The following is a 20,948-nucleotide window of genomic DNA, read 5'->3' as shown; positions in this document are numbered from 1 at the left end:
GGCATTGGGTGCCATTCAATGAATCATTAATTCTGGGCATGAATGGCATCTCTGCAGATGCAGAACAGTGAGAAGCTCCAATTTGGAGTTCTACACTCAGTTTCATAGATGTGAACATCTAGAAACCTATTTCATTCATGTCCAGCAAATCTGTAATGGCTGGTTACCCTGAAGTGTTTATTGTTGGAAGGATATTTGTCTTTTGAAGGAGTTGTTTTGAAGAGTGCCTGCTTGTGCATATTGTGTTATGATCTTGCTGTCAATTTCACTTTGTGTTTCTCAGTTAGCTTTTCCAAGCTGTTAATTACAGAATAAATAGCCGTAAAAATCAAATTCAGAGAGTTTCTCAGGAGCCATATCTGTTTTGATGATGGCCGTGTGTGGGTATGTACAGATTCTGCCATGCTCAGAAATAAATGGTCAAGCATCTGCAAGAGAGTTTTGGTGTGCCTATGCAGAGATTTCACTCCTGCATATTGCACTGCAGTGTGGCTGGCTGTTCATTTCCTCTGCTGTGATGCTGAGTGCTCTAGTCAGGGCTGTCATGTTCTATCTGAGCTCTAACCTGCCGGTCACTGGGCCTGGCTGAGCAGCACTGCCATTAAAAGTGGTAAGTCTTATTTCTGTCATTGTCGCTAATCTTCTGTTCTTCCCTTTGCACAACCATCATCATCATGCTCCTCCTCTCCCTTCAGGTGACGAGTCATCCAGAGCCGGTATCCCAGTCCATGAGCTTGCAGCAGACCCCTCAGGCCCAGTACAACATACCGGACCGTGACAAGCAGCTGCTGTTCTCTGACTTTGAAGATCTCAGTGCCTCCTTCCGCAGCCTTTACAAGACTGTGTTTGAGCAGTCCTACAACCAACAGGGTGAGTTTTAGACAGGGCCATTCCATCAGATTCTACAGTAAAAGAATCATGACCAGGCTCAGATGAAAATTGCAGACTTTTTTTGCTTTTTTTGTGCTAAATTTTGGGGTGAAAATCTGTACAATTTGTGTCCGCAGCGGAGAGTACTACATTCTTATTGGTATCTGAAAGCATTATCAGATTAGTCTAATATTGAATTAACAAACATATATGAGACTGGGACTTGTAGAACTTTATTAATGATGGGCATTCCAGTTTTGGTAATTATAAGTTCATTGTGGACATATCTTTCAATTGTGCATGCTTAAGGCAGTGATAACTTGCTGTTTATGGATTCATGAGGATATTTCTGAGATCATATTAGAACAATGTCTAGATAATATTCAATATTGTCTGCTTTTCAAAGTCTAATCTGTAACATATTCTTCTATAAACAAAGAAGGTTTCTTTAGATCATGCTTAGCTGCAGTGTATTTTATCTGAATTATTTTTCATGGATTACAAAGGTAGATATAGCTCGGGTGGGCTGTAAAATAATTTTTATTGACAAGAATTTACCATTTCAAATGGAAACTCATCATGATATAGTAAAACTAACTGCTTGATTTAGTTAACTGCAAACTTGCCTGTCTTTTAAAAGTTGATACCTATTGGTTGTAATCTGATTGAATGACATACAAAAAGTACTTGACAAGCGTTGGTCGTGTGCAACGTCAAATGAGCCTCCAGGTCTAACCTACTTTGACAAATCAAATGCTTTTCATGTTAATGCTTCCAAAGTGAACTTCTTTTATCTTTTCATCTATGTTTTATAGTTGAAAGTTGTTACCTTTTTATGTGCATAAAAGTGAAATCTCTTTGTCAGACAAGCTTGGGCAATTAAAATGAGCAAATAAAGCCAGTGAGAGGATTTCACACCCCACTGCTAGAAACACTGAGCTAATTCACTGGCTTTGATAATAGCTAATGAACTCGCATTATTATTCGGGGGGGCTGCTGGCTAATTGCTTTCTGTGCTCTCCCATGGTTGGACAATAGGCTTTCTCTGCTGATAAGAGATGCACCCCTGTCACCCCGCCGATGAGTGTTCTCTGGCGATTGCCACGATGCAGTGCCCAGAGTCAGCTCTAAAAGCTCTCCACTGAAATTGGTTTACAGTGCCAGCACCATGATGGAAAGGGCCTCTTAAGAACGCGAGCTGCACGATTTGGTTGATCGCTATTGAGTATGCAGATGTTGGAGGCTCATTAGGCCTTTTTGGACACTAGTTGAAAACAATCACAACATAAATGAAAAGTTGGAGAGGGAATCAGGACGATTTAAGAAGACAGATGACGACTCTGTGCTGAGTCATTGTCTCTGCACCTCAGCCGTGTTGGCGCCCGAGTACATTTTAAAAGAGACAGAATCAGATTTAATTATTCTTCTTCTTTTGCCACTTGATTGATAGAGACAGTAAAAGATAGGACATGGGGGGTGTATGTTGTTAGCTAGATACCAACTCTTTTCGCCCGCACAAAGATGTTGTCTCAGTGTGTTAGAGCCAATGATTTAAGGTTTAGCTGGTTAGTATGACCCAGTTAGCCCTTGCTGTTATATGTCATAAATAAACCAAAGCATCTATTTCCATTGGCGGCAGTTCAAAAGAGTTGCAAGCAACTTAGAAATCACAAATATTTCATTATAGGATGATAGGTGTTTTGCCAAAAGGGCTGGGTATAGATTTATATTTCCCAATGCAAATGATCCACAAGCTCATGATTTGATTCCGATTTCGATTCAGTTTGAGTATATTTCAGTTAAAATTTTGCTTGCAATTTGACAATTCTTTATACCAATTTGTATACCCCAACAAAATACTAGGGATGCACCTATCCGATATCTGTATCGGCTCAGATACTTTTAGATGGATCGGGTATCGGTCCGATGAGCCCGATCCAAATTCGATACTGTGTTTTAGTCATGTTCGTTACTGTCAAGCTCGAAAAATGGCATAAACTATTAAAACACAATTAAAGTAGTTCATATGACTCGTGCAGTTTATTCAAAGCCACTTGAAGATGTGCAGTAGCTCTGTGAATCACAAAAGGCAGAGTTTTATAAGTAAATATAGAAAATGCGCGCGCAGCTCCAGCGCGTCCGTGAATGACGCTGCTCTGTTTACACACACTCACACACTCTCTCGTGGATATTTTTTGTCTTTAAGCGGTGCGCAATATTTGAGTGCTACTCATGAATAACATCTCCGATGTAGATGCTCAAAAGTTCGGTTCACTTCTATTATGCATTTAGAACGGCACTGGAGGTGCTTTTTTTTTTATCACCAGAATTTGCACAAGAAGTGAATTAAACTACTGTGAACTTGCCTACAAACAGACACACTTACAGGACTTCCTGGAGTGTTTAGAATGTCAAAATAAAAGCGTGAGGGCTTAAAATTTAAAGGTACACGATTGAGATATATTACTATTATTATTATTAATAATATTTAAGTTGAACGAGTTCCAAAAAAATAACTGTGTGAATGAAAAGTGAGCTGGTATCTTACAACTAAATTGAACAAAAAAAGAGATCTGAATCCTGAAGTCCAGATGCAATTAAATTAATGAAATAATACTTATGCTGGATTTACTGTTCATTTTGCTGCTACATTATCCAGTATACTAGTTAACAAAGTTTTTATTAATAAGATATTCATTCATATTGAAATAATGTGTAGTTAGAGATTTGTGTTTCTTTTACATATTAAAGAGCACACCCAATAAGTTCCACACAATAATGTAAAGATATTCTAAACTGATTATGCAAAAAAACAACACTGTTATCGGATATGTATTGGCCGATACTGAAATGTCCGACATCAGAATCAGATCGTAAGAGAAAAATTGGTATCGGTGCATGCCTAATAAAATACTCAGGAAACATTGTTTCGAGTTCTCTCATTATACAAGACAAATTGTCATTAATAACAAAGAAACAGTTACAAGCATTAGAACGAATAAAACAATTAAAAAAAGATACAAATGTTTTTAGGTTTTTTTAAACGTACAGAATTGGGAAAAAGTGACATTTAACATGAAACTAATTTTAACTTACTAATCTTCACTGTATTATGATAATACATAAATAATTTTAAAGCTACTTGAAGTTATCCAGCCTATAGCAGCATGTGATTACTGTTTTTTGATTAGCCAAATAATAACAACATACTTTACCGTAGCAGGCTTGTAGGCTTCATATACACTTCAAATGGGATATTTTGCTACAAATCAGCTTTTTCCTCCTCATGTTTCCATTCTATTTAGACACAAATGGCTGTGTTTACACCAATACCTCGCCAAGATTCAATCATTTTCAAAGACATTTGAGGTGTATTTGAATTTTTAGTTAAGTGCTCTTACTAGCCTGTTAATCTGATCCAACAGTGGTTGTCCTGTAATTGATGTAATGTGCACACCTAGCATAGTGTAAAAGATCAATCTTGTGATTTGAAAAATAGATATCGGGATAGTTCAAATGAATATTGTGATTATTCTAAGAAACCTATTTTGTTTGGTTGTTGTTGTTTTTTTTTTTAGGATTGGGGCATATTTGCTTAATTTTATTATATTTTTATAATTTTTTTTTAAACTCACAGAATGAGCTGAGGGTTTCTATTTAAGGATATACGTTGACATGACGTCATTTTCCTGTGGCTCCAGAGTGATTCGTAACGTAATCACGTAGTCAGGCAAATGCCATTTGAAATAAATGTGAATACTTAAAGAGTGCTATCCAGGGATTATAGAGCTTTTTGGTTGGAGTGCATACACTAACCTCAAGGCCATTTGACATGCGAGAAATGTTCTTTCATTTCTTAGGCTTTGAAAATTGTGGTCAGATACTGGCAGCATATTACTGAGATTTGTTTGGACTTCTCACTTTTTCAAGGCTATATGATTCTATGTTCGATCTGTTTGATGTCTACAGGTCTGATGGGTATGCCGTCGGAGTCCTCCCAGCAGACCCACACCTCCTGCTCTTACCAACACTCCCCCAGCAGCACCATCAGCACTCACCCTCACAACAACCAGAACAGCATCACTAACTCCCACAACAACATCCCCAACAACGGTAGCCAGGTGCCTCTCTCTCACCCCCCTCACTCCGCCCACAACTCAGCCCACAGACACCTCTCCCAGCATGGCCCGCACACCCAGCACAGCCAGCACCCACATACAGCGCACAGCCAACACCCACAGCACAGCCAACTTCCCCAGCACAGCCAGCATGGGCAGCATCCCTCCCAGCACCAGGCCCACGGCCAGCACACAGCACAGCAACAGCAGCAACACCAGAATCTCTCTCACCAGCCCCATCCTGCCCAGCAACAGATGCAGTGCAACACCGGTAAGAGTCTGACTGTCTGTGATGGTTCTTCTTTCTGTTGCTCTCTCTAGGCGCATTTATATGCGTGTTCTTACACCGGTTATGCTTAATAAGCCAACAATGTGGGTCATGTAAATGCCTTAAATGGCTTTCTTTTGTCATGGAAAGGTCATAAACTGTTCAGCACATGTAGATTTTTGCCCATTTTCCCAATTTTGTTTTGCACGGTAAACACCTTTACCGACGGTCTTATCTGCCTCTCTAATATGCAGAAGTGTTGTGCGCAAGACATTTACATTTTGACGTCAAAAGCAGAGAATAACCTGATTATTTAACATCTCATATAAACACTGTTTACTTGTGCTGTCAGATTTTTTTAATAACCTACATTTTGGAAGTTGTCAGTGTATTGACGTGCTTGTAAACACTCTCTGTCTCACAATTTCAAAGTACTTTATTGACATGATTGTTTTGCACAGTGTTGCCAAAGCATCATTACACACACACACACACACACACACACTCACTCACACAGGAAAAAAAAAATAAGAGTATTTTTATAAATATTTAAAATAATAGGTTGCAGCTGTGTTAATAATTAATTAGAAAATAAAATGAAATGCAGTTGAATAGAATAAATAAAACAGATATTCAGCAAGATATTATTAGACATTAAGAACACTGTTATGAAGACAATTTTGTCTTATAATTTCTCTCCTTCTCCTGTTCTTTTCTCGACGTACTTCCCTCAACACTGGCATGGCCCTGACAGGCCAATTTATTCAGGCCTCTTATAACAGTCATTTGTTTTAGATTTAAAGAAATATGGCAACTTTGGAGCACTCAGCAGTAAATCACCAGTTGATTTATATGGCTTGTTCTAATTAGAACAAAGTAAACGTAGCACACCTCAGAGAGCAGTTAAAAAAAGGTCTGTTGCAGAGGGGCATGGCTCCCCCTGCTGGCTGAAGCAGGAAGTGTACAGTAGCTTTCACACATCTGCTGTAGCCTTAACTACATTGTTATTTTGTGTGTGTTCCAGGTCTTCCCAATGACTGGTATCCCAACCTGGATGCACTGAAAGAAAGCTGCCGCATTGCCAGCAGCTACAACTGGGCTGATGTGGATCTGTCACCTTTTCAAGGTATAGCCCACAACTCCTTACTTATGTAGGCATCACAGTGTGTTCTTCCAAGAGACAAAATGTTAATAGTAATTATAATGCTTATTGTTTGGTATATTAATATTGATTTGATACTGGTTCCACTTCACCTCGTATGATGTATAATATAATGATCAGTGTCGGGTGTAATTGGATTAATTTGTTACTGTAATCTAATAAATGTAAGGTAAAAATACTTTTTTATAAATGCAGATTTTGTGTAATGCAAATTAAATTCCTGTAATTTGTTACAGTTGCTGACTTTAATTACATTTAAGTACGTTAATTAGGTTACACTTATTTCTAAAATCATTTAGATTACATTTAATATATAATTATGTTCATATCTACATCTGTTTGTGTTTCTGTGACAGCTGAAGGGAAAACCACAATAAACAAGTAGAAAATATAGACATCATTTTTTATTCATTCAGCGGAAAAACAAAAAAACTTTCTTTGAAAAATGTTTTTGAAAGTAAATTAAAAGTAAAGCGGAAACTTTGTATCCATAAAAAGTAATCCAATTTCAATTTTCAATTTTTTTTTTATTTGAAATATGTAGTGGAATACTGTTTTCAATACTGATATTGATGCGTAGATGACAGAAATTGATAATATTAAATGCATTCACAGGCGCTGCACTTACCAGTTTTAAAATATGCTTCTTTAGTGTGTGTGTGTGTGTGTGTGTGTGTGTGTGTGTGTGTGTGTGTGTGTGTGTGTGTGTGTGTGTGTGTGTGTGTTAAATGTTCCAGCCTGGTCTCATGAAATTGACACGAGCATAGCAAGCAAAAATTACGTGCTTCATCCCCCGTTTGGCTGCAGTTTTCAAGTGCAATGTGAGTGGTGCGAAAACCGAGTGAAATGATGTTGTAATCAGACAAAGTTTTTCAAAATTTTACATGTACCTCCCTTACCTAAAACTGTACCCTAAACCTAACCAATAGTGTCCAAAAAGATAAATGAGAGTTTAACAAAACAGACATCCTTACCTTTAACCAACACCTAAGCCTAACCTATATTGTTTCAAAATGCAAAAAAGAAAACACACATTAACTGAAGCAACCACGTCATTTTGTGTCGCATTTATGCCACTTTAATTTTTGTGCATCTTTGGCTGGACTGGAACCGCGGCTGTCAACCCCAAAGTTCACCGGTGTATCAGGTGAGCTACCAAGCAAGCTAAAGACAGGAATAAGTGTGTCTATGTAGGTGGGTCTGAAAAACAAGGTTTGGTCTGTGTTCAAATGTATCGTTTTTCAAATCATGCGTTTTCAAATCATGCGTTAAAGTGTTTCGATATCATAACATAGCGGGGGTGAGTAATGGTTTGAAAAATACGTTTTTATAAAATAAAATCAGCAATTGTACTCATGATTTGCATGACAATGAATAAAACACACATTTGTTGTTGCGCCTTTAGGGTTCATTTCACCAGGAAACTGCAGCGAAATGTAGAAATGTGCACGTAGAAGTCAGTTTGCATAAAATTTATATAGAGTAACGTTCATGCTATGAGACCAGGTTGAAAAGTTAATAAAAAAAAATAATTCACTTACTGTAGATCTTTAAAGGAATGTTCTGGGTTCAAGACAAGTCAAGCTCAATCGGCAGTATTTGTGGCATAATATTAATTACCACAAAAATGAATTTTGACTCATCCCTCCTTTTCTTTAAAGAAAGCCAAAATCTGGGGGGCCTGGGTTGCTCAGGGAGTATTGACGCTGACTACCACCCCTAGAGTCGCAAGTTCGAATCCAGGGTGTGCTGAGTGACTCCAGCCAGGTCTCCTAACAGGGCTCGACAATAAGGACTGCCCGAGAGATATTCGGGCCAGTTGCTAGAACTGTCACTTGCCCGATTGGGCCAGTGCTGCATTTATGATATTAGTGCAAGCAAACAAAAAGCGAGAGATCACAAAAATTACATGGAGTTATCAAAATTTTCGAACGGACAAGCGAGCACGAGTAGGAGTATATTTAGTATGCAAAGACGCACGAGTGCATCATATACTGGACGCACAGTCACATTTTAAGTATTCCCGCACATTCTGTGTTCACAATCCCCCTGTATTTTTCGCTTTTACATGTTTTTGAAAAGTAGTAATCAGAGCACAATAAATCTTTGTTTTTCATTTGAGCAAAATAAAAGATTCTTTCTATATGACTGAAAATCCACATCTTTCCATGCATATGTTTCATCATCATCTCTCTCCGTGCAGCTTAGTCTGTTTAACATGCATCCGCTCTCGTAAAGGGACAGAGCGCTAGTTTTATTCCCACTGTAATAAAAAAAAAAAAAGGAAATTCTCTCATTAATACGCTTTTAGAGATGAAGTGCCAAATGAAACGTAATAAACTTTGTTAAACCCCGGTTATACACATGCCTGGAAATCACAAGTTGCTCAGTATCCAAAATGTAAGTAAAATGTTTAGTTGCATGACTAAACGGGTGACCCAAAACCCATTATCTCCTCCACAAAACTCTTGTGTAAATGGCAGGATGGTGGTTAATATGATGTATTTATGAATTTATATCTGTCAAGCGCTTATATGGGATTACATATGGCATAAATCATATCTTGCACATTATAAATGTTATTACATTTTGGGAAACATTGTCTTAAAAACATAATATATGTACAAAATAATTGTCTTTGGACACATTTTTAAAGCCATGATGGAAAAAAATGCTATTTGTAATTTTTGTGTTTGGGCAGGTGAAAATTTTGTATTCAAATTTCAGTAAAAATCTGAAGCACTGGCCCAATAGAAAAAATCCTTAGTGTTTAGCCCTGCCTAAGCAACCAATTTGACCCGGTTGCTAGGGAGGGTAGAGTAACTTCTTGTGGTCACTGTAATGTGTGGTTCTTGCTCTCGGTGTGGCGCGTGGTTAGTTGTGCATGGTTGGCGCGAAGAATAGCACAAAGCCTCCACATATGCTACATCTCCGCTGTGACACGCTCAACAAGTCACGTGATAAGATGTGTGGATTGACGGTCTCAGACATGGAGGCAACTGAGATTCATCCTCCACCACCTGGATTGAGGCGAATCACTGCACCACCACGAGGACGATTCGAGTGAGGCACTTACAATGGAAGTGAATGGGGTCAATCTGTAAATGATAAAATACTCACTGTTTCTAAAGTATAGCGAGAAAACAAACAATATACAACAAGAGCTGTCGATTTAACGCATTAATTCAGGGCAATTAATTTTATTAAAAATAATGCATTTAAAAAATGAACGCAATTAATCACAATGCCCCCGGACCGTAATAAAGAAGATTCCTGAGAAATGCAAGCTTGTAGTACCACCTGTTTACTCCAGAGGGCAGTAATTGAAACTTCAGCTGTATGGCAATGCACAGTTTATACAGTGAAGAAAAACACCCTTAGCAGATAGCACAACACAGACATGCATTACGTTCTTGTGTTCAAATAACTTGGAGCGCAAATTCGTACTAAGGAATCTCAAAATGTGTTCCAAGTATTAAACTATATTTAACTTGACACAGTGTCCTAAAATTTTATGTTTATGATGCAACACACCCGAGACACAACACAAGCATGTCTGACGCAGGTGTACATTGACAGGTCCTTAAACAAGCCCTCATAATAAATGTTGAACTGATTGACAAATTCACTTGTGAAATGGATTGCTGTGAACTGTGTGCCAATGATTGACTTCTGATCAATAATATGGTAGAAAACAATACATTGAATTCTAAAGCCGCTTTTTGTATTGTCTTATCAATGATGAACTCTTCTGCCACAAGAATGTAATGCATTTTAATTATCTGAAAAAAGTATATATATATATATATGTGTTTTAATATTTAAAGATAACTATGTATAATTATTTCATCTTTATATATTGAATTATTGTTATGTGAGGGGCTTTCTCAGCAAATATTTGCATATGCAATTAAATCGGGACACCATGTAATTAATTAGATTAAATTTTTTTCATCGATTGATAGCACTAATGTTAACATGATTTTAGTGTGTTAAAATCACTTACTAACATTTTCTGTGTGAAGTTATAACCAGTTTTTCAACTTTGTTGCCATGACGATATAATGTCAACAAACCCTAAAATGACTGTAAAAATTACAATTGAAACAACATCACAGGTCAAATATTACATACGTTTTAGCAGAAGAAATAATGTAAGTGCTTTTATAAAATGCTTATCAAAAAGCTTCAAAACCCTCCAAAAATTGGCACCATTGATTCCCATTGTAAGTGCCTCACTGTAACCTTGATGTTTTTAGTGGTAATAAACATTATGCCACAAATGCTGTCAATGAAGCTTAACTTGTAATGAACTCAGAAGCTTCCTTGTTTAATTATGTTTTTAATAACCTAATAAACTACGTTATGCTCATAAAGTACAGCTTAATAAACTACATTATGCTCACTAAGTCACAACTTTATAAACTACGTTATGAAGTGGCACACATTGTTTTTATCCAATATTACAGTAAAATATTGCTCCTGTTAAGCTATTTGCTGTTTTCTGTTTTTTTTATATAAGATTTATTGAGCACCTTGATATATTTCATTTCGAAATGTTAGCCACATATGTGCAATGTTGCAAGATTTTTGTTTAAGTTTTGTTAAATAGACATTGGTCATCATTTTCCTAAAGGTTTGAAAGAGAGCATGAGGCAAGCGGAGCTGAATAACTGGTCTCTGGAGCCCACTCAGATGGCAGACCTGTGCTCCTCCATTAATCAGTTCTTTGCTCGTACTGGAATCCAGACACAGGGAGCAGTGCAGCCGCCAGTGTGCCATGGCTCCATGCATCCAAACAAGCCCAGCTCACACATTAACACAGGTGGGTTATTCAGACATCCCTAAAAAACAATAATTTAACACTGCATCACTGTGATATCATTTCGGCATCACAATAGTAACTTCAGTTTGTTTTTCAGGAAACATGTACATGGACTCGAGACAGAGTTTGAGTTCCATGATGGGTCCTCCAGGATATCCCCATATGCCCCCAATGAGTAGCGCTGGTCCCACTATGACAGGTCCTTGTTTTTTATAGTTCATATTATGATGTTCACACCACCGATTTCCTTATTTTGCACATATCTTGCCTACCACACAGCAAAAGTTGGAATGCCAATTACAGGTTATTTAACAGATTAATGAATATATCACATTGCTAAGGCAAGCATCACTATTACTATTGCTTATACTTGGGGATATGAACACACCCCCTAACCCTAAGTATTAAACTTTGATGCATAGTAAATCTACTACACATTGAATTGAAAAAGAAATTTTGATTTAAATTATGCTGCCGTGATTAAGTGTGAAAATCATTGATAACATCGATGTAACGGCATTCCATTTATGTCTACTCCTGTTGTGTCATCAGTTATGATAACCGATCCTAATGCACAATCTTTGTGCCCGTTATGATGCCCTATATGCTTCTGTTTGCTGTGACACACTTAAATTAGTGCTGAAGAACCTGACACTCAAAAGAAGAGGTTACTTAGTAATTTAGAATTATTTTGGTTTTTTTACAGTCTATATTTGCTTGCAATATAGACGGTACTTGCAATACACTACAAACAAGCTACGCAACAAAGCTAGAATGCTCCCATTATAATCAACTAAGCATAGACATGGTGTAAATAATTGATGTATTGTGCCATGTAGACAGCCTCATTTATAAAAAAAAAATAAATACATTTAAAAAAATAAAGTTTAGTATAGTCATGCTACCATGTAGGCCAATTTTAACTTGATTTATTGATGTATGCTACGCCAATCAAGTAATTCAGCTCAACAGTGCTGTCAGCTTGTTTTGGATGTGTAGACTATATAAAGAATATGGCTTACAGTTTAACAGAAAGTATTGAATGTAGCTTCTATTAATCAACATTAATAATCGCAATTGCAATCATCATATGATGTTTGTCATAATTGTGCAGCCCTAGTGCATAGCTCATCCAGCACGTCTGTGCTATAGACATTTAAGGAAACCATGAAATCATGTGACTTGTTGAGAAGTGTGCTATTACATTTCTTAACAGTCTGACTTACAGTTTTTGCCATTTGGATAATACAATGGACCAGAAAAATTCCATAGATTTACACTGAAGAAGGGTCCTGAGCCATATCTAGGGGCCAGAATATCATGGAGCCTATCAACAGCATAGCACGCAATCTACTATCATTACAACAACATGCATTTTTGAGATATTTAATACTGTGCTGCAATTTGTCATTGCTATTATGAGCATCTTGTATCAAGAAAGATTCTTCGCTTATTTGGTAAAGAAAAAAGTTATGGCTCATTAGCTGTCCAGGTTGCAATTTGCAGAATATGAATATGGAATATGCTTTTCTTGACATGCACAAGCAATATGTAGTAATCGGCTCCCTTCTGCTCTGCCCTCAGCCCATCACACTCAGATGAACCAGCAGCAAATGATGCCTACTGGAAACTTCCAGATGCGCCGCATGCCCGCCGATGACATCCAGGATGACTTCGACTGGGACTCCATTGTCTAACCCAGTCCCTGAGCACAAAGAGCGGTGCAGACAAATGAGAGAAGAGCGTATGAGGCAGAGTGTTTGAGTTACAGAGCAAGAGGGCTGGACCTGTGGTGTCTGCATGCCCGTGACAGATGGCAGATTGGAACGGGACACTTGAAAAATAGTGCAGGTGTTGTTCATTATGTCCTGAAAGAGACTCCTGTGTTCCTGGTGTTTTTATTAAATAAAAAAAAACAAAAATTTTACTTTGAAGACAATCACATTTACTAGGACAAGTTTAAGTGATCGCTTTTATACTTGCCTAAGGGGCAAGTGGTTCATGTTTGTCAAAATGTCTCCCGACCCACAGCCTCTCTGCAAGCCCGCTCAATTGCCAAGCCCTCTCCTGCTCTTCAACTGTTGTTCTGTGATTTTCTAGTGATCTGTCTGGCTTGTTCTCCCCTGTCATGGTGACTAACTCAGGCCTTGACTGCCTATCAGATGAGATTGGCTTTCTCATTTGTGTTGTGAAACTTCCTCTGAGATGCAAGGCACTTTTCTGAAGAAAGGGGCGACATTGCGGGTAACAATGCAGTTTGACACTCTAAGCATCTGATATTGCATTTCAGATGGTTGTTTAGGTGGGCCGTTCAGGCACAAGTAGCCGTCGAGAGTGATTTTGCTCCTCTGACCTTACACACTGTAATATGTAGAAAAGTTGCCATGCATCTAAATCAGATTATAGCAGAGTATCATTGCTCATAACAAGACATGTAAACCACATTACCTGCAGTATTTGTTCTTGTGTATCTTTGCTGTCTGAAGTGTAACATGTTTTTGTCACTAATAGTTTTAGCTAAGCTTGAACTTGTGTGTCAGGAAGTGATTTTGATCCAAACCTCACTATTATGAATTTCTTGTTGATCACTATACTTTTGCATGCATAATCCTCATTCTTTTTCTTTGACCATCTCCTTTCAAAATGTTTCAGTCCCAATTGGACTGCAGTTCTTTGTTTAGGTTCATTTAACGCCCTCAGGACGTGCCGCTTACATTTCCATGCGTTGTGTTGGTGTGATATCTTTTCTGATTGGAGATATGTGGGATACTATAGTGCCCTGTTCATGTTGCAAAACCAGCCTGCTGTTTGCTTTTTTAGAGCAGTATTGAGGAGAGACTAAAGTCACATCAAGGCACATTTGCTTAATGGTCCGCAATAAAAGAGCACTCTTTATTTTAACCCCAGGACCAACCGACATGAAATGGCTTGCTCTTTGCTGCACTGACAAGGACTTCTGCAGAGAGCATACCTTCACTTTAGCAGTTGCTTTTTGGACAGCAAATGTTAGGTGGAGTGTAATGTTGAAAATTAGAGAGATGGCTAAAACATTCAGACGCACTAATAGTCATGTTCTCATTGCTTAGAGAAGTAGGTGAAAATATGAGACTATCAAGTGTAGTGCTCTTAAACAAGGCACACGCTCGAGGTTACTGTGTCTGTAACTTACTACCATCAATAGTTTGAAAACTTTGGTTGCTCAATGATAGCAAACTTAACTAACCGTACTATCATTTTATTGTATCGGCTGTTTAGAGAGGATATCGGGAGGTGTCTGTGCAATATTGTTTGTTTAGGACTGTCAGTGATCACAATCATCTCTATTAAAGAGCAAAAATTAATGCACTAATGAGTGTAAGGTCTAGATATAGAATAGAGGATCCCATATTTGACATAGATGAAGGCATTTACCTTCTTCAGGGTAGTTATCGGTGAGAAGCAGCACTCTGATTAGGCCAAATATTAGTGTGCTGGGAAATTGTAGAGATGGTTCAGTAAAGTCAACAAAAAGCCATAGAGTGCAGAAGAAAAGAGAGTGCATCTGTTTTCTCATAGCTTGACAGTTTACGCTTCCAAATGTCTGCGTTATACACGTTACTCTCTTCCAATCCTGTGCTGGTCTCTTGGTTTCATTAATTTTATATAAATCTTTTGCTTTTTTGTTTAGTTATTGATGAGGGCATACGATTTGACTTGGCTAAGTAAAATAATCTAATGACAATCGTTGTGTGTATGTGTGTGTTTGTTTGTATGTATGTGTGTGCATTTCAGTATTATAACATTTTAAACTTAGTATTTATACTAATCATTACCATGTATTGGCATATGATCCCTAACCTTAAAACTTATAGTACTCGAACGAAATGGATGGATCTCAAGAAAACGTGTCCAGGTCGCATTTCAATGCTAAAACAAAATAAAAATTTACATATAGAGTATAAATGAAATTCTATTCTGCGTGAAGAAAATTAAGTGAAGAAAATATTATTTTCCATTATGATTTTCTTGACAATGAAGAAAACTTTCTCTTCAAATTCTCATTGCTTCCTTAACTCTTGAGATTTTTGCAGTTCCCATTATTCTCAATGAATTGTTAATTAGATTTATTATACTAATGATTATTAGATTTGCTTTAATACAGTACTTTTTACAATATTACAGTAAAAAAATACTGTCATATTGATTTATATCTGCATAAATTATAGTCAGCACAAATGTACAAATGCATACAATTAAAATAATATAGTATACATCACAGTGCAAAACATCTTAATGGTCATAAATTAGGCTTCATGTTATTTAAGACAAGTATAACTTTTGATTTTGGGGTGAAATGCGCATCAAGTTGGCATGTTGCTTCCGAATGTTCCAGTACCCTTACATCGGCCCCATTATGCAGAGTTACTGACAAGTACCATCTCTTATCAGACATTTTTTAATAGGTTCAAGTGTGTTTATCTTCTCATGTGGGTTGACCGATAGCATGTTAAGTCTGCAGCATGGGAGATCTGGATTCTCTTCCCACATTTAAACAAGGAAGTAATTTCATTTGCATAGTCAGTGACGAATGTTACGTTTTCCCTTCAAAATTATAACTTTTTACTCCACTAATGGTTAAGTTTAGAGTTAATACAATATGCTTTACTCTTCACATAATTTACAGCCAAAACAACTTGCTTAACAACTCTCTTTTGGCGCCCCTCTGTGGGCATTTCACCCAGAAACTAGAGCTCACACATGCCCTTAAGTTAAAAAACTTCACAAAACCGTGGACAGAAGAGTGAATGAGAGCATTCCTTCGGTGTACTACCAAAATAAAAGCTTCTGTCAAAAAAAAGGCCTGCTTGCATAGCTATGGTGCATGCAGGTTAAGAAAATATTACATCAAAATAATAATATATAATAATAAATGTTGTTGATATAACACCAAAATATATTTCCAAAATAATTTCTCAATTTAATAATGACTTTAAAATGATGAAAGGTGGGCTGAAACCTCATCATAATGTCAACAAAAACAGGTAAACAGTGAGGAGATACAATGTAAAGAAGATGTGTTTCAAAGGTTTTTCAAAATAATCTAACTTAAAAAACAAAATGTAGTTCAGCCCGAGAAAGTCTACCCACTGTTTCCGAATTCACTCTGACATTAGTCTGAAACGTGACCTGGACAGGTTTCGTGAGATTCATCCTAAGAAGATTTTGATGGTTAAGGAATCCAGTGAGTGACGTTTCTGCCTGATTCTTCACTGAATTGTGTCCATTATCCAGCTTTGTATATAGTTAGTTACATACCGATGTAGTCCATCCTTTCATAACCAAATGACAGTTGGCAAAACCAATCGACATAGTTGGCGAAACCATAGTACTGAAGCCTAACATCGCCCTGAAACCAAACTCTGTTGCAAATGTGATGAACAATGATGCTGAATTTTTGAGTCTGTTCAAATTGCTTGGTCCTACAAGATCGCACAACTGTTATCCACTTCAGCCCCAACCAATTGTTTAATGGCTATTCTCAAGTCTGCTTTGGCTCTCTTCATCCTTTTTGTCCTTCTCTTCCATAGTTTTTATATGTAATTCGTTTATGTTTTGGAGATTGTCAAAGTCTTCACAAGCCTTGTGAATCTAGCTTCATTGTTTTTGTTATTCAAAGAGCTTTCAGACTGCAAATTGGCCATTTGTGCACTTTGAGAAGAAGCACAAGTGCTCATGTTGTACGTTAACTAAAGGATCTCAGCACATGTACTCACTCTAAAGTGAAAGTTTAGCATTGATCCACCCTCAGTGTGAACTTTGATACCATAATGTGGTGTACACCCTCTGTCATGGTTTGTCTAGATATTGACCACAGAAGGACTGTCAGTTTTAAGCTGGAAATATTTAGTATGTGTTGCCAGTCTATTTGTGGTAGTGATGTATTTGGATCTCTTGTTTGCCAAAGAGAGTAAGTTTAAATATACCTGGTCAAGGGAAAAGTAAGTCTGATGAGTCGGACTGAAAAGAAAGCTTAAGGGAGTGCAAGAGAATATGAGCTGGACAGATGACAAGTTCTCTCTCTCCTCTTTTTCTCTAAAAAAAGAAAAATGAAATATTTGCTCCTTTGATTTTGTGTTTGTGTTGTGTGAAAGTTGTAACCGTTTAAAGACAACTCCGTTTTCTTAAAACAAAATAAAATGAAAAAATAAAAATAGAAACAAGTGGAGATGCATCTGCCGGAGAGATTACAGTAATAGAGGAAGATTCGAGAAGCCTTGTTACATTTACAGGAGAAAACTGCCAACAAGTTCTGGTATTCGGAGCCTATTTTATTCATTGTTGGTGTGTTGTTGTGCTTATTGTAAATATATGTCTTTTCAACTGTCCTTTTTTCCTCTGGGGTGGCGAGGGATCAAGGCAAGGGCTCGGGGTTCACCTGCGAAAGAAAAGAGGGAGATGAATACAGAGTATTTTGTTATTGTCCAATCCAAGGGTGACACATTATGTATATATCTATATTGTATATATGTGATGAAAATGCGTTGGCTTTTTGTGTGACACTACCTTTTACCTGTACTATGGTTCAACATTCAGTGTTTCAATGTTTATATTTTAATCTTTGTTTTCTGTTTGATTTTGTCATGGTCATTACTTGTATTTGTTGTTTACTTTGTTTTCTCCTTTTTGTCCCCTTTTTTTTTTTTTTGTTATTGCACGGTTCATTACTTTTGCTGTCCAGTAAGATGACACAGCTTCTCTTTGTATTGGTTTTAGTGCTGTAAAATAACTCTGAAGTGTCAATGCCTCCCCTTCCCCGATATGCATGAATGGCACTTAAAGAAATAAAATATGTTAACTTCACTGTGGAATCTTTTGTGGTTTGTGGAATTATTTCTATTCCATTAATCTTTTTCGCACTAAAAGCAATCCTGTTGCTTTAGAAGACATTAACTGTTCTAGTCGTATGGATGACGTTTATGCTGACTGTCTGGGATTTTTGGAGCTTCAAAAGTCTGATAATCATCCACTTGCATTTTAAGGACCTACTGAGCTAAGATATTTTTCTTCAAATGTGTTCTGGTGAAGAAAAAGTCATACACACCTGGGATATCATGAGGGTGAGTAAATGATGAGAGAATGTTCATTTTTGTGTGAACTATCCCTTTAAAAGGGAGCTGTCATTCAGAACTCCGAATCATATTTGTGCACTAGTCTGTCGCAGTGGGTTATAACAAAATAAGCTTGCCTAAATAGCGTAGATTTGCTCTGCGCATCTAGCTGTCTTTTTAGCAAAAGTCTATTTCCGTTGATAACACAGCAGAGTTGTGAACCTTTTGCAACACTCTCCAGACGCTGTAGTGTTTGAAGCCCCCTACAATTTTGCATTTTCTTTCACTTCCAGGTATGTATTTGGCGCCCACCACCATGCTTCTTTGAAATCGGTTAAGTCTTTGTAATCTCTCTCCCCTCCTGAAGTGCACACACACACACACACAGTCCCTTGGTACCTTACCGACCTATTTCGAATTTTACAGTCTTGTGCTGTCACTGTCTTGGTGGTCTATTTCTAGGATCTGAATGTCTGTTACATTCAAAGCATCTTATAAACCTTTAATGAAACACACCAAACAATCTCCCCTATTGAGTACTCAGACGACGACTTGTGAGTGCCTTTACTAAAATTCACGTTCACATTTTAAAGCAATACAGTCCTACTATACATTCCTATGCGCTATTTCTGTGGTCTAAGGGGGAGGTGGCTTGGAGGGGATTTTCCAAAGATTTTCCTTGTAAACACCCCCAACCAAGTCGGATGACTAAATGACCAAGGGGGCAACAGCTACACTACTGGAGGTCCAACCTTCATGCAAGCATTTAGAAATGGTGCTAAATAGTAATTTCAGGCAATTGGTGTCCCAGGGTGCCACGAACCCAATACATTGCAAACTAAAACGTCCAGTGTGCAGTCTCAAAACTGCCATTGTTTGTGTGCAAAATAGCACAGAGTCCTTTTGCATTTCAGGAGGGGTGTGCAGAGGTGTCCTGTGTACTGCATTATTTTCCCTAATGATTCTAAATGCAGTGTGCTCTACAGACAAGAGTTGTATCAAGAAAAATGTGCTGAATCTGGTGGGCATTATTGCATGATTAAGGTACCATAATCGTCATACTAAACTTACTGAGAAGACTGAAGATAGTTATAAAGGACGTTTAGTGTTAGGTGAGCGTATAGCTTGGGTTCATTTAAAATTAATTTAATGGAATTAATTTTCTTTCAACTGGATAAAAAAATATAAATAAATCAGGACATCAACATATCCTACCCCATTACATTCTGCAGCAGGGCAGTCATATTTTAGAAACAACATTTAGCAAAATATAGCAGATAATATTGAGTACTTTCTACATTGAAAAAGTTGAGTGGACTTATAAATATTAAGCAAATGGGTCATTGACAAATAAGGTTGTACAATGTGATAAAAATTTAAAATCATGAAAAGTTTGTTGAAATGTTCTCTTTCAAATACATTTTTGTTTTTTTCCAAGTAATTATTTAATTACCTAAAAAATGTAATATGGTGTAACCATCATGTAAAAGGTTTTTAAGTGCTTTTCTTGCACCTTGAATGCATGCGAGTGTACAGGAAAATGATGATTCATTTCAAAAAGGTTTTCAAAAACATCTTTGTTTACAAATATCAAGAAGTATTCTCAGTACACCACATGACCTGAACAAAATGTGCCTTTTCATAAAAATGTCAAAATATGGGCGAATTTAAACTTCATGAAATTACTAGATACAGTAAATAAACAAGAAAAAGGAAATATATGATGGTCACATGACCACATGGTAATGTTACTTCAGTGTTTTTCCCCATGCATCTGCTGATAATCTATCGGGTGTGCACTGATTTATTTGAATGAATCTTCACGTTCAGTCATGAGGGTCTTTTGTCACATGACAACAAAAATGGCTACCTACATATGGGTTGCACCACATGACTTGGATTTGGTGCACAATTGTTGTTTTTATTATTATTTAATATACATTATTTTAAATCGATTGTTGTTTCACTGCTTTTTTTATGAAATACTAATAAATGATTATTCTGCTCTACTCATGCCAACATTTCTTTTTAAATTGTATTTAATTTTTTTACTATCTCTGGATGAATTATTTTTACTTTTTAGTCCCAGAAAATGTTTTGAAAAAAATTGAATTGCATTTTTGTGTGTGTAATTTAGTAGATGACAAAATATGAGCATCACGTCGTTGAAATGAATTCAATATTTGTGCTGGTTCAAACAAAGTAAAGCTACCTCACAATTAAATGTTATTTAATGTTGCTTTATATTTACAGTGAGTCTCTTCGATCCTAACTGAAAAACCTTGTTGCATGTATTTGCAGATTTAAGTACATTTTAATGTTAAGAAAAACAAGCAAATAATTCCTCGTAATTGCGACAAATAGTCACAACTGTGAGATAAAACGTCTGAAAATTACATTTTTTTTAAATTATTATTCTGATGTGGGATCTTATTGTGTAACTATTAAACATTTTTGATGTTAATTTAAATATTACAAAGTTACTCGTACCAAGTACCATCACAACAGATGTTTAAGCAAAAGTTACTCTATTAACTGAAATGGTTAGATTTACTCACTGACTGTATTCAGTACTTTGTCATGGAGATCATTTGATTTTACTGCATTTTGTACTATT

At 36.9% G+C, this 20,948-nt stretch overlaps 1 protein-coding gene across 1 annotated transcript in view; it reads left to right on the top strand.

The window, feature by feature from the left end:
• The window catches only part of LOC127632812 (forkhead box protein J3-like), a 138,805-nt gene extending 120,721 nt beyond the window's left edge, over positions 1-18,084 (top strand). The window contains exons 7-12 of the mRNA XM_052111597.1: positions 696-870; positions 4,840-5,259; positions 6,281-6,382; positions 11,055-11,243; positions 11,341-11,442; positions 12,828-18,084. Coding sequence (XP_051967557.1) covers positions 696-870; positions 4,840-5,259; positions 6,281-6,382; positions 11,055-11,243; positions 11,341-11,442; positions 12,828-12,940 — 1,101 coding nt within the window. The 3' untranslated portion in view covers positions 12,941-18,084. The remainder of the gene's footprint in view (positions 1-695; positions 871-4,839; positions 5,260-6,280; positions 6,383-11,054; positions 11,244-11,340; positions 11,443-12,827) is intronic.
• The last annotated feature ends 2,864 nt before the right edge of the window (positions 18,085-20,948 follow it).

Source organism: Xyrauchen texanus, chromosome 39 (assembly GCF_025860055.1).
Source record: "Xyrauchen texanus isolate HMW12.3.18 chromosome 39, RBS_HiC_50CHRs, whole genome shotgun sequence".
NCBI classification, from domain to species: Eukaryota; Metazoa; Chordata; class Actinopteri; order Cypriniformes; family Catostomidae; genus Xyrauchen; species Xyrauchen texanus.
Note: the sequence above shows the minus strand (reverse complement) of the source record. Positions and strands in the feature narration are given on the sequence as shown.